The sequence below is a fragment of the Phallusia mammillata genome, chromosome 6, assembly GCF_965637545.1.
Source record: "Phallusia mammillata chromosome 6, kaPhaMamm4.hap1.1, whole genome shotgun sequence".
In the NCBI taxonomy this organism is placed as follows: Eukaryota; Metazoa; Chordata; class Ascidiacea; order Phlebobranchia; family Ascidiidae; genus Phallusia; species Phallusia mammillata.
In genome coordinates this window covers 9232563-9244567 of record NC_137257.1, presented here as the reverse complement: position 1 = coordinate 9244567, position 12005 = coordinate 9232563, and the positions used below count along the sequence as shown (strand labels likewise).

The window sequence follows — 12005 nt, the reverse complement described above, 5'->3', positions numbered from 1 at the left end:
CAAAATTTCCACGGTGGCCGCCACCGTGCTTTACAAACCCAAGGTGGCGGCGCCACTCCGCCACCGCCTATTCGGCGCCTATGAACGTGACATTTACGTCCGAATTATTGCTGCAGAAAATTTGCAAATTTAAAAGCATGAAGGATCACACCAGGTCACGATTTGACTTCCTTGATTTTGAGCTTGCAGTTTGAAACGGGATGGCTTGGTAAACAACTATACTGCAAACTTGCACACATTATTAACGCAATCGCTATTAATAACACACATTGAATTCAGGACAAAATCCAGGAAGCGTGTCACCTTTGATATTTCCGGAGTGGTTATCTGAGAGTTGTATGCAATTACAAATTCAATTCAGCGTCAAGGCCATGTACAAATCTGCAGATTGGCTTTAGAATTAGAACTCAAAACAGCGCAGTCAAGATAGCGGAGAATTTTTGCAAGAAAAAGGCAAGGCGGTTCGAATTATGAAGCCACAATTACTGCGTTAATCGTTTTGCCTCGTTAAAGGTCATTGTTAGGTTTGGAATCAAAGCCCGTTCTTCTTTCGGACTAGATTAAATAGTTGTAAAAAGATCGTTTGATTTTAGTTGAAACAGATGTATTTTTAAGCTGTTTGTCAAAAGAAAACAGCAAATTTGTTTTGCAGCCAGTCAGTTTTAAACACCTGGCCCCAAGGGTAAATGTGCGGTCAAGGTTATCATGATAGATTTTATAGTAGTGACAGATAGTAATGAAAGCAACATTCTCACAGGAAGATTTCGTAAAAGCTCATGCTGCTTAGAATAAGCATTTGCGATTGATGTGTCATATGGTGCGTTATTATGTTGAAAGATAGTTACGTAGCAAAGTTGTTTTTTTACTTGGCTATACTGTACTTATGTTTGTTATTTTCTGCAGGCACAGTTATTTCTCATGTTGCTCTGAATCGAATACATACTTTCCATTTTTATTATGGATTATTTTTGATGTCATGTTATCACCGCATATACTTGTTCGTGGCTCTTTAAGTTTTAGAACCTTGGCCTACAGAGATAAACTGAAATGACTGAAACATTACACCTATTTAAAACGTGTCTGCGTATGGCCCAAAGGCAAACAATTCGTGTCTAATGCATAAGCCACATTTTGTATTGTGTCTCGCCAAACTGACATATTTAAACTTACGTGCAACAGAAGTTTTTGCCACAACGCTTGACACAAAACTTTTTCATTCAGGTGGTTTAGGATATAAAATTTCAAAGCTTTCATTTGAAAAACGATATGCTTCAGTTATCAAACCTTTCAGATGAGCTTGTGGGAGTCTTTGCTTTTTACGCGGCTTTGCTTACAATAAACCACGTTGCAATCAGCTTCTTAACTGGTCAGGCCAGGCTGAGGACTAAGGTAAGCTACATATGCCGTTGCTTTATTAAAATATTGTAAAAAATAGGGCAAATTTTGCTGTTGCTCCTTGTGGGTAAGAAAAACTAAATAATTATGGTTGTGGAATGTTCAAGGGGGCTGTCGACAAGGAAAAAGGGTCCAAAATCATTACATTAATGACACAATTTTGTATCGTGACGACATTTTATTGCTCGTTATAATAGCAGCCATACAAATAGTAAAATAATAGTTTTGTATAAAACTAATTTATCAAAAAATATGCAGAACAGTTTTTTTTGTGATGATGTTGTTTTTGTTTTGTTGTTGCAATAGTCATTTCTCAATCCCGAAGATGCAGTCAGACAAGGTGGCCTGCAATTTTTGCGAGAGAATGATGAAGTTCAACGTTTAAACAGGTTAATAAATGTGCTGGGATAAGGCTGTAAATGGCTATTAGAGTTTCCTAAACGATTACTGACACGAAATGGCACCAAAAAAACAGTTATATATGATTAAAAAAACTTCGTTGGTAGAAAGTTATTTTTGGGTCAGGCAACTTTGTAACGTAACCCAGTTGTCACAATGGTTGCCAACCATACGGAAGGGAATTGGGTTCGGTGTTTAAAACGTGTATTTCATTCTTTACTGGATGTAAGGGGTATCTGACTGCGGTTCGGTTAAGTAAACCTACGTAACTGGTACAAAACGTTTTACGGGCACGGCTTGATTAACATTTTATTTAAGTAAGACGCCGAATGACTTATGATGTTGATGCTGTAGCGCTGTAAACGTGGCATGAAAACGATTGCATCATGAGTAGTTTCGGTGACTTTAGTCGCCCGAACCGCACTCCAAACCCTATAGCCTATACCAGGGGTGGCCAACTTGCCAGTCGTTAAGATCGACGAAAATTTTCATAATTGTACGCGATCGACTGATCAGTCGCTACCACTAACACAAAGCAATAAACAATTTTTTTCATGCGATTTGATTGACGATTACCACATATTTATAGTCTTGAGTTTTATTGGCAAGCATCACCTATAGTTCTTACAAGAATAAAACGTCGCATTTGTACATAATTTTTATCATAGTAATCAGTGATGGGAACTTTTAAATCATCCCAATCAATAGCAACTGCTTCGTTTTTGCAAACACTCAAGTTGTGACGACAAACATTGTAGTTGTTACGACAAAATTTGGTGCCAAAATAACAATTGTTACGCAACAAACAAAGTGACAATAACATACTTATTGTCTTATTGCACATTTGTGCGTTGTGTCAAAATGTCAGAAGTGCTGTTTTATATTATTTAATTTGTTTTCAGAATTAATCAAAGCCCTTGTTCCATGTCAATCACAAGCACGATAGGCGTGAAACGATAACATAGCTCTACAGATTGTCTGCACGATATTGGCATTGAACGGGTGGAAGTTTATAGGGATGTTGAAAACATACAACCTTGCTTTCGATACAAACCTTGGACAGATTGGGGTGTGGTCTATCAGGGATAATATATTTAAAATTACCAGTTGCAGTACCGCTTTTGTTTTCTACAATATTTACCTATTTACTAAACAGGAGAATTTTTTTTAATTTAACTTTTTTTTATTGGGGAAAATCTTGATAAATGTTTTTGGGCGTGTGCAATTAGCTTGCAAAAAATTTGGGTAAATTATCTTCATATTCTGCCAAGGGTTGGCGAAAGTAAAATAGTTGAAAAACTCTATAACATGCGTTTTTCAAGGCATATACTTTACACAAAAGTTTTGTGGTCAATTTGAAAACTAATTTATTGATGTCTTTATTTTATAGGATCCATGCTAACGATGGTGCAAACATACCTCCGTTTCTACTTACAGCCATGCTGTATATTTTGACGGGCCCCAGTCCTACAATTTACATATGGCTGTTAAGAAGCTTCACATTGTTTCGATTCGTCTACACTTGTGCTTACATGTATAAATGGCCAGCCCCAATTCGTTCAGTGGTGTATAGTTTTGCCTTATATTTTGTGCATGTACCTATGCTATGTATGCTCTTGTGGTACGCTTTTTAAGCTAATTGAAACTATTTGTAAACAGTTATAAAACTTTTATTTGAAGCTAAATGAAACTTTTTTTAGGAACAAAATGTTTATTTCTTGTTTGCAATAGTGTTTGTGACTAGTTTATTGTCAAATTTTTGTGCTTACTGACACAATGATAGATTGTATGCTTTTTGTAGCACTTCTCTGTTACCATTTGCTTTTCCACCCGTTTTTGTTTTTTCCTTTAATTTTAGTGTAAGTACATTACCGTTGCATTTAAAATTCTCGACTATCTGTTACAATATAGCTACAATATAATCAAGCAAAGTTATCGAGCGACTGATAAACCCTAACGAAAGTTAAACCTCCTGGGGGAATCAATGCATTTTAACAAACGCCGCACACGTGAAAAGGGTCGTTTTGCAAAACTGATCTGCGTAAAGTGATAGTAACCACGTGCGTTTAATGGTGCGTGCCTGTACCTTTTCACTAAGTGCATTTAAGCATACCAATGCAGTCGAGCGAATCATAAGTGGAAAAGTGAGGTGACGGAGCGAGTGAAACTGTGCAAATTTAAAACGCAACATTTTTCAAGTATTTGCTATTTTGAAGTAGAAACATTCTCCAGGGTTTTTGGATTGGTGACAAATTGTGGCATGGCTGACAACGGTTTAAAGCTCGCATTTGGCTGATTGTCAGAAAAAGCAATCTTATCGACCAAACTAAAGTTACGGATTATTCCCTTTTGACAACTTTTGTGACAAAGAAAATTTAGTTTTGAATGCGCATGCTTGAAATGTTGGAGAACCACTGGTCTGAACCTTAAATATAAAAAAGTATATGATGAAAACAGGATTTCGATTTTATTCTCAAAAGGCGTGTAGCAGCAGCAGCCTGGCACAAACAACAATAGTTTGTAAGCAGCTTCCAAAAAATCATGTCTCAGACAGAAGATTGAGTCAATTTTAGACTTTAGCCAAAAAAGGATGTTATCTCTTCTTCCAGGTAAACTTCTTTCTTGCCTTCCATTGTCCTGGCTTCTTCCTTTCTTTCTTGCGAGGATCTTGTGTAAGCAAACCAGCTGAGGAACAAATATCAATTAATGTCGCAGACATACAACAATTGACACCTTAAAATGGCATTATCATGTAAATTGTCTATATTTAAGTCGGACATTGTTTAAGAATTTTACCCATTTTGGAAGCCAGTGGGTTATATAAATAACTACCAGCAAAAAAAAAAAACCGACACCTAAAAATAGCATAATACACCAACTACCAAAGTTTTAACCAATTCGGAAAATGTTGACAAATTTCACCCATTTTTTTTGGGGGGGGGGGGCGCTTGTTGGGTAAATGATAGGGGAACAGGATAAAAAAAAAACTTTCAAACCCTACAGATTGTCTAAATTTTTGTTGTTTACAAATTTAAACTAGTTAAAGAAACTTGCTGGGTAATTGCATGAAACTGTATTTTATAGTTAAACTCATGAAAACCAACCACAATTACCAAACCGACACTCCATCAAAAGATTGACCACCCAGGGGCATTTGGAGAAGAAACCAATTTATGTTTCGTATGTTAAAGGCAGGTGGAGCTACTAACATAATAACTCACAACAGAGAAAGTTTACTAAATACCGATCGATAAGTTAAAGAGAAGAGGTATTTAAATTGACAGTGAGACTGGGGTAGGTTTAATTTAACTGCACGTAGGAAGTAAGTTTATAAGTTAGATTCATTGTTATTATAAAATCTCACTCCAATCCGAACAGCCTTTACTTTGTATGATGCAAGTCTTTCCACTGCTAGAATGTTCGTTAACATAACTGAAATTAAAATAAGTCATTTTCAAAAAAAGAAACCAAAGTTACCTCTTCGCAAAATCTCAGCGTTAGTGGCCCCAACAAAGGGTTGAAGGGCTCGTGCAATTCCTAGGCGAATGGCTCCAGCCTGAGATGTCTTGGGGTTCGTGGGAAATTGAGGTGAAGAACCTTTCTCGCTCATCCAGATACCGCTAAGACCGCCGCGGACATTGGCTTCAACGTCGAAAAACAGATTCATTCGTAGCAAATTGAACGGAGTGATAACCACTTGCCTGCAATGGTACAATATAAGTCAAAAACTATTCCTTAGCAGTGGATAGCTGGATTATGATGAATTTTAGCAAAAATGCCAACGTAAAAAAACATGAGCAAAAAATCAAAGCCAGTGTTTACGTGTGAAGCAAGACTACGTTTCGACATTTTTTTGTCTTTATAAAGTCGTCAGAAATATTTGCATTGATTTTTTTTTGGCTCAGAAAATTTGAAACCGTTCATTGTGTAAAGAAAAAGAAAAAATGTTTGATGGTAATTACATGAACATTTGCCGAAGCGTTTGAACAATGCACCATGTCGCCTTTAACGTCCATTTGGACCGTTATATTTCTCATTAGACCTAACAAAACATGTTTAATTCTCAGCCACACGCTATTCATATAAAACTTTTAGTACAAGAAAAGGTCATTTACGGTACGATTATTATAATAAATGCGGCCAGGTTTTAGTTCATCCCCCCATAAAAATTGAGACATAGATGAATAGCTGGGATCAGCCCTGAAGCGTCGATGCAGACAAGCGATCACGGCATACTCATGTAGAAATCATATTGGCCTGGTGTACTATGATTCCCATAAAAATTGAATAAAAATTTTATATACAACAACTTTTTTGGGAAAGTTATGGGTTATCTCTTAACATTTTTATGAAAATGCTATAAAGTACGACCGTGTCTAAACTTTTAAAACAGAATTTTAAGAATTTATAAGCATTAAACATTTTGTTAATAAACGCCAAGTCCTATTTATTATGTTTGTAATTTGCATGTGTTACCTGTCGGTGATAAGAGGAAAGAACTCGTCAAATTCTTCCCCGTTTATTGTGATACGACCTTTTCCCTTGCTATACACTCGTACATCAGCTACCGCAGTTTTTCTTTTTCCTTGTGCTTCAGAATATTCTCGGCCGTTTTCGTCAACTTTTGTCTTCAGAAAAAAGATTAGTTGTTTTCCAGGTTGATTTAAAAAAAATAGTTCGCTTAAAATTGTACTTCTTGCTTTCAGTTGCTGCATCTTGATACGAGAAAGGCATTGAATATAGATTTCGCTATACCATAAAACCACCACCGTTCGAAATTTAGCTAAATGTGCGACTGCCGTGAGGCAAGATATTAGCAGATTTTCCAAATATTTGGTTTCGGTCCAATTTAGCCAATTTGGTAAATTACTTTTTGAAAAAAAGGCCAGTAAAATCACGAGAAACAAACAAGTCAGTATATTTGTATAAAACATGACGTTTCGACAGCAACTTGTGTCATTCTCAAATAGTCAGTTTGTTCCTCGTGAGAATATTTAAAACGTGAATTGTGTACCCAAGGGCAGTAAACCAAATTGAAATCCATTAGTTGCAGTGCGTTTTACCTCTAGTTGGTCAAGCTTTGCCGCGATCTGCACCTGGAATACGACTCGGTATTTCATAATCAGGTTTTTATACTTATAAGCGTAAGGTTCTTCCGCAAGACGAGAGAGTTGGGATATCAGCAGATTGTACTGCAAAAATAATACAGGTTATATTCAAATTAACCTGGCAACCATTCAATTTTAGGATATTTGGAAAACTTGTATTTATTTAGCATCTGTGATAAAAAAATTACACTGTCATAATGCAAATAATTGAAATGAAACGGAGGACGGTGCTTTACGTTTGAATTTAAGTACAATAAATCTCGGTTAAACCAGAATCTTGGCCTAATTTGGAAAAAAAACTTGAGGTACAAATGATTTTTAAACGGATCTTCGCCCAATTCAGACAAAATTTGGGGCCGAACGGGTCGGATTACCCGAGGTTTACTGTTGAACTAAATGGTACTTTAGGTAAATTAAGTATGGAAATTAAAATCATTTTTGTACATACCATTGGCAGTTTTATGTTGTGAAACATCTTTTTTACTTCATCATGAGACATCCACGACGACCCTTTTAAATCTCTGTTAAGAAAATTACCAAATTTAAATAACAAACAAACGCATCCAGATACGTGATTGCAGTTTTGCTTAGTCGCGTGTATTTTAGACCGAGAATAAACGGTTTACAATAACCTTCACCCACTAGAGCAGAGTTTCATTTTTTTCATAAACTAAAAAAGGAATTTCCTGACACAATCTGCAAGTTTCTAAATAGTTAAAATCGTGGAGGGGGGGTGGCATTTTTCTGAAATAAAAAAGTACGGGGGCAATTTTTGTTAAATTAAAAAAGGAATTTCCTGGCACAATCTGCAAGTTTCTGATCAGTTAAAATCATATGACTCGGAAATATCTCGTTGCTACTTACAATGTTGTTTCAGGTGCAATTTTTTTCTCGTAATTTCGGTCATCAAGCTGTTGGGCTTCCAGCAGACAGGAATATATGAAATGTAGTTCCTCATAAAACAAATCGGACATTGTGTAGAAGAGATAGTTTTTTGGACGGCCATGACTGTCAGCTTCCACTCCTAAATCAACCCGATGGAATGTAAAGAAAAAACAACGCAAAGGATTTGAAAAATGCGTTAATAAAAACCTAAAGCACGTAATCGTAAAAATTGAAACCTTTATGCCAAAAAATACCACCTAATCGAGGCATTACAAAATAAAATGATGAAATTAAATTACTAAGATTTTTTTTCAGCAAAACCACACTCACTTACACTTTACTTTTTAACAAATTTAAGCAACAAAATACAACAGAAAAAGAAATTTCAAGGTGAAGATCTAAATCATTTTGTCGGTAATACTTACGAATTTCGCGAGGAAAAAGATCAGCTGGATGCTGTAAAAAAAGATACGTTTTTTGTTTCAATGCGAAATGTATACACTTCAATGTAAAAAATCTATCGACAAAAAAATTTTAAAAACGGTGTGTGCGGTAGATTTTTTTTATGTATGCTTGCTTTGGCAAAATTGGTTCTTTCGTGCAACTAAACTTTCGGGTCTAATTCGGCCTTTAAACAAATTCTGTATAAAGATAAAGAAGCAGCTTTATGATTTTGTTTGCAATAAAACCAGTGGTGGAATTCAGTCGGTTCGCACCGGTTCTATAGTACCGTATCACGAAATGTTATGAGATCAGCGAACCGGTTAGCATGACTGGATACTGTCAATGGACTTTTTGTAACTGAATCGGCTGAAAAATATGACTTTTGTGATAGAACCGGCTGACAAAAAATTTAATCCCATCACTGAATAAAACGTATTCATTATAAAGTAGAAGGGTGGCTCAGCACATATTGCCATTGCACATACACTATAGCCTATTTTGAAACTTGATATATTCCCTACACATATTTTATATTGGGTCCCATATTAGCCACCGTCTTTTATAACCTTAGTTGTTTCTGCAGGCAGAAACTCATGGGTCCCCCACACATGCAAAGTCAAAAACAATGCATTTCAAGAGATAACCATCAGTCAGTTTGGAGTTTTAACAAAACACTGTGGTCACATCTTGTCCTAAATAATCATGCTACAAAGTGTTTAAATTATGCAAATCTGATTCAATTCACACATTGTCCTATTTATTGTTCTATTTTTAGGAAAGAAAGGCGTAAATAGTGGCAAAATAAAGCAAAACACAACAATCGACAGCAATAAATAACAAATTCTGCAAGCTGTCCAAATTTCATTCAATTCCGACACTGTTTAAAAAAATTCCCCCATTTTAGCGGGTTAGTGGGCAACTGATGGGGTTCTACACCCAAAATTAAAAAATATGAAACCACAATGACCCAATCAACATTAATGTAAAATTTTATCCAAATCGGCCGATGTTTAAAATTCTGACCACTAGAGGTGTTATTAGCAACATTCGTTAACGCTTCTCACGTCACAAGGCTGTTAACACCCCTACAAAAAAAAAAAACCCTACAACTGGCATGTGCAAAAACGTTCACCAAGCAATGCACAAGCACAAGTACCAAATGTTTTGTTGCCTTTATTATACCATTACACCACAGAAATCTTTCGTTTGTGGTGCACAGCAACATACAAAAACGTTCTACACTTTTGGGGCTAGCGGGGTAAATACTGGGGTTATCAAGTCAAACAAAGCAGATGGCACATCTACATAACTATATGTACCATCTGTGAAATTTTCATCCAAATCCACCAAAGATTTCATGCCAAAAGTGCATGGACAAATTTCACCGGAGAAAAAAGAAAAACTGAGTGAAATCAAGATGCGTCCCCTTCAGGGAAGGAGACCCATAATACATGTTTAGGATTCAGGTCTGCCAACAAAACTTACGTCCAACGATGGTCTAGCAGAAACTGACGTAAGACTGCTTGGAAATAGATAGCGAATCGAGCTCTGCACAAAAATAACACTTGTTTACATTTCAAAGCATCACGTGATAGAGCAGTGGTTCTCAAACTTTTAAATTATTTTTAAAAACGGTCCCTTTGCCATTTTTTCGAGGGCTCGCGGTCCTCAAGCTGGAATGTGTATTTCAGAAAAACGAAAGTTGATTGCAGGATTTCAGCTGGTTATGCAAAACTGCGCACAACAATGATCCAAAGACACATGTGACATCACAGAAAAGACAAAAAAACATTACAATTGTGCGCGAACAATTGCATTTTTGTTAGTTGTCATGCAATAAAGGCTATTGTTTAGCAATATAGAGTCGATTGTCAAAAAGTTTATAGATTAACTTCAACCTTTTCGCGGTCCCCCCAAAATTGCCTCACGGACCCCTAAAGGACCGTGGACCCCAGTTTGAGAACCGCTGTGATAGAGTCGCGCAGAATCACCTTTACGTCGTCCTCAGTGAAAGTTTTTGGGTCCCTTCCCATCATAACGGCCAGCCTTCTGACTCCCAGTTTGTATTCTTCAATTTTCTCTCTAGAAAGGAGCATAGTTTATAGTAGGTTGGGACAAAGAAATCAATTTATATTTATTACAGCGTTTCTCAAAGGGTTTCGGGCTATTTTGCTTGCGGTAGAAACGCAGACTTAATAAAATCTTACTACCATATATACTCAAAATTTTACTACTCATTTACTACTATTACTAATTTTACACCTTTAACTATTAAAAACAGGTCCAAAACAGATCCAGATTAACCGAGGTTTATCGTATAACTATAAGCCCTGTGTTTCCAAGCGATTATGTCACCTGGAGATTTGTTTAGGTCGCTTGTTTTTGTAAAAATATTAGTGGAAATTTTCATAAAACCTAAACTCTCAAGACGACTTCTTTAACATGTCTTATTTTATGGTAAAATACAAGTTAAAATTAACATGTCCCTAGAGTCTAGGGGTGTCAAACTCGTGGAGTTCGGGGGCCACATTGCAGTTTGGAAATGATGACAAGGGCCGCATGTGATTTTGAATCTAGTTTTATACACTTAAAAACCGTTTCGCAACGACGGCCGCATTGCAGATCCTTATTTCACCAACAGCCGCAATTTACCTGCTGGTTTTTGTTACAAAATTACAGATGTAAAGAAATTGATTTATATCATATATATACCATCTATTGACGCCCCAAAAGCCCAGCTTTATTTCCAACTTGATGCACAGATTGAGCTACACAGTGTGAAGATCAGCCTTAACTGTTTATGACGTCATAAGACATTTCACATGTTATATTTTTTGCCAGAAACGGTCTGTTTCTGGACCTCCCTGTTCGTAGAAAAAACTTCCGTGCATCTCACGACAGCTCAGTTGTAGGTTTACTTTTAATTATGGCAGGGATTTGAGTTGTAATTGTTGAAAAAAAGATAAAGTAAGGACTCCAGTCAAAATAAGGATATGGCTTAGATAAGGACAATAATTTTTTCTTAGACATTGTCTTTTTAAATTAGGACAAATCTTAGAAATAAGAACGGTATGGCAACCCTGCATGTAAGCATTATCAGTGGCAAGGCGTAAGTTGAAAACACACAGCCAGGGGAGGGACTCGAAGTTACCGCATGGCCCTACCTGAACTGGAACTGAATCACATACGTACACACTTTAGCTTATAATAAGTTAACATATAGTATTTAAATTATTCAACACAATAAAATACAAGAAATATATAAAACAAAAATTACAAAATCCTTTTTCGGTGCTACAACTTTGGTTATAGATTTGAGAAACTGTAAAAAACATCTTTAACATTTTTCAGTCAAAAATATGTGCTGCTTTCAGGTAAGATGTAAAAGACAATGAAAACTTGTCCCGGGGTTTGGGAATCGAACACACGACCCTTCGACTTACTGTATATAGTCTTCGGAATAGCGAACGTGTTTTTTCTTCATAAGATTCGTGCCGTCGTTGTCCGTTCTGATCGGCATTAGACCTCGAAGCAAAATGCTGGACGTGTGTAAATTCGTTGTCTGTTGCTCCCCAGTTTGAAATCTTGGCTAAAACATAACTTCTATCGCTACATGACAAGTTTAAAATGGAAAAGCACACTTGTACCTGGACAACCATTCCGGCAATGTAAGGTGTTGTCTTGTGGAAAGCAAGAGAATAACATGCTGGGCCCCGCGACCGAAGGCACCAAAAACATGTTCGAGACATTTTACTTAAAATCTATCAGCCCTAC

At 36.5% G+C, this 12005-nt stretch overlaps 2 protein-coding genes across 2 annotated transcripts; one reads left to right on the top strand and one right to left on the bottom strand.

The window, feature by feature from the left end:
• The first annotated feature begins 1193 nt into the window (after positions 1-1193).
• LOC145232435 (prostaglandin E synthase-like) lies at positions 1194-3729 on the top strand. Its single transcript, XM_080097057.1, has 3 exons — positions 1194-1389; positions 1702-1784; positions 3185-3729. The coding sequence occupies exons 1-3, from the start codon at positions 1267-1269 to the stop codon at positions 3426-3428; spliced, it is 450 nt and encodes a 149-aa protein (XP_079953183.1). The 5' UTR covers positions 1194-1266; the 3' UTR covers positions 3429-3729.
• A 513-nt stretch (positions 3730-4242) lies between these two features.
• LOC145232432 (small ribosomal subunit protein uS9m-like) lies at positions 4243-11984 on the bottom strand. The gene is made up of 11 exons (XM_080097053.1): positions 11879-11984; positions 11675-11820; positions 10223-10313; positions 9717-9779; positions 8213-8243; positions 7767-7926; positions 7351-7423; positions 6858-6986; positions 6271-6422; positions 5272-5495; positions 4243-4479 (listed from the first exon to the last, which is right to left on the bottom strand). Exons 1-11 carry the CDS (start codon positions 11978-11980, stop codon positions 4388-4390), a joined length of 1263 nt encoding a protein of 420 aa, XP_079953179.1. The 5' UTR covers positions 11981-11984; the 3' UTR covers positions 4243-4387.
• Between the last annotated feature and the right edge of the window lie 21 nt (positions 11985-12005).

What these genes read in the sequence shown, in the direction of transcription:
- LOC145232435 (XM_080097057.1), top strand. Translation starts at nt 1,267, where the DNA reads ATGCTTCAGTTATCAAACCTTTCAGATGAGCTTGTGGGAGTCTTTGCT. An exon ending in AGGCCAGGCTGAGGACTAAG is followed by an intron (nt 1,390 to 1,701) that starts GTAAGCTACATA and finishes TTGTTGCAATAG; the next exon opens with TCATTTCTCAATCCCGAAGA. An exon ending in GAAGTTCAACGTTTAAACAG is followed by an intron (nt 1,785 to 3,184) that starts GTTAATAAATGT and finishes TTTATTTTATAG; the next exon opens with GATCCATGCTAACGATGGTG.
- LOC145232432 (XM_080097053.1), bottom strand. Translation starts at nt 11,980, where the DNA reads ATGTCTCGAACATGTTTTTGGTGCCTTCGGTCGCGGGGCCCAGCATGT. An exon ending in ATTGCACCTGAAACAACATT is followed by an intron (nt 7,424 to 7,766) that starts GTAAGTAGCAAC and finishes TTTTCTTAACAG; the next exon opens with AGATTTAAAAGGGTCGTCGT. An exon ending in CAAAGCTTGACCAACTAGAG is followed by an intron (nt 6,423 to 6,857) that starts GTAAAACGCACT and finishes TTTTTTCTGAAG; the next exon opens with ACAAAAGTTGACGAAAACGG.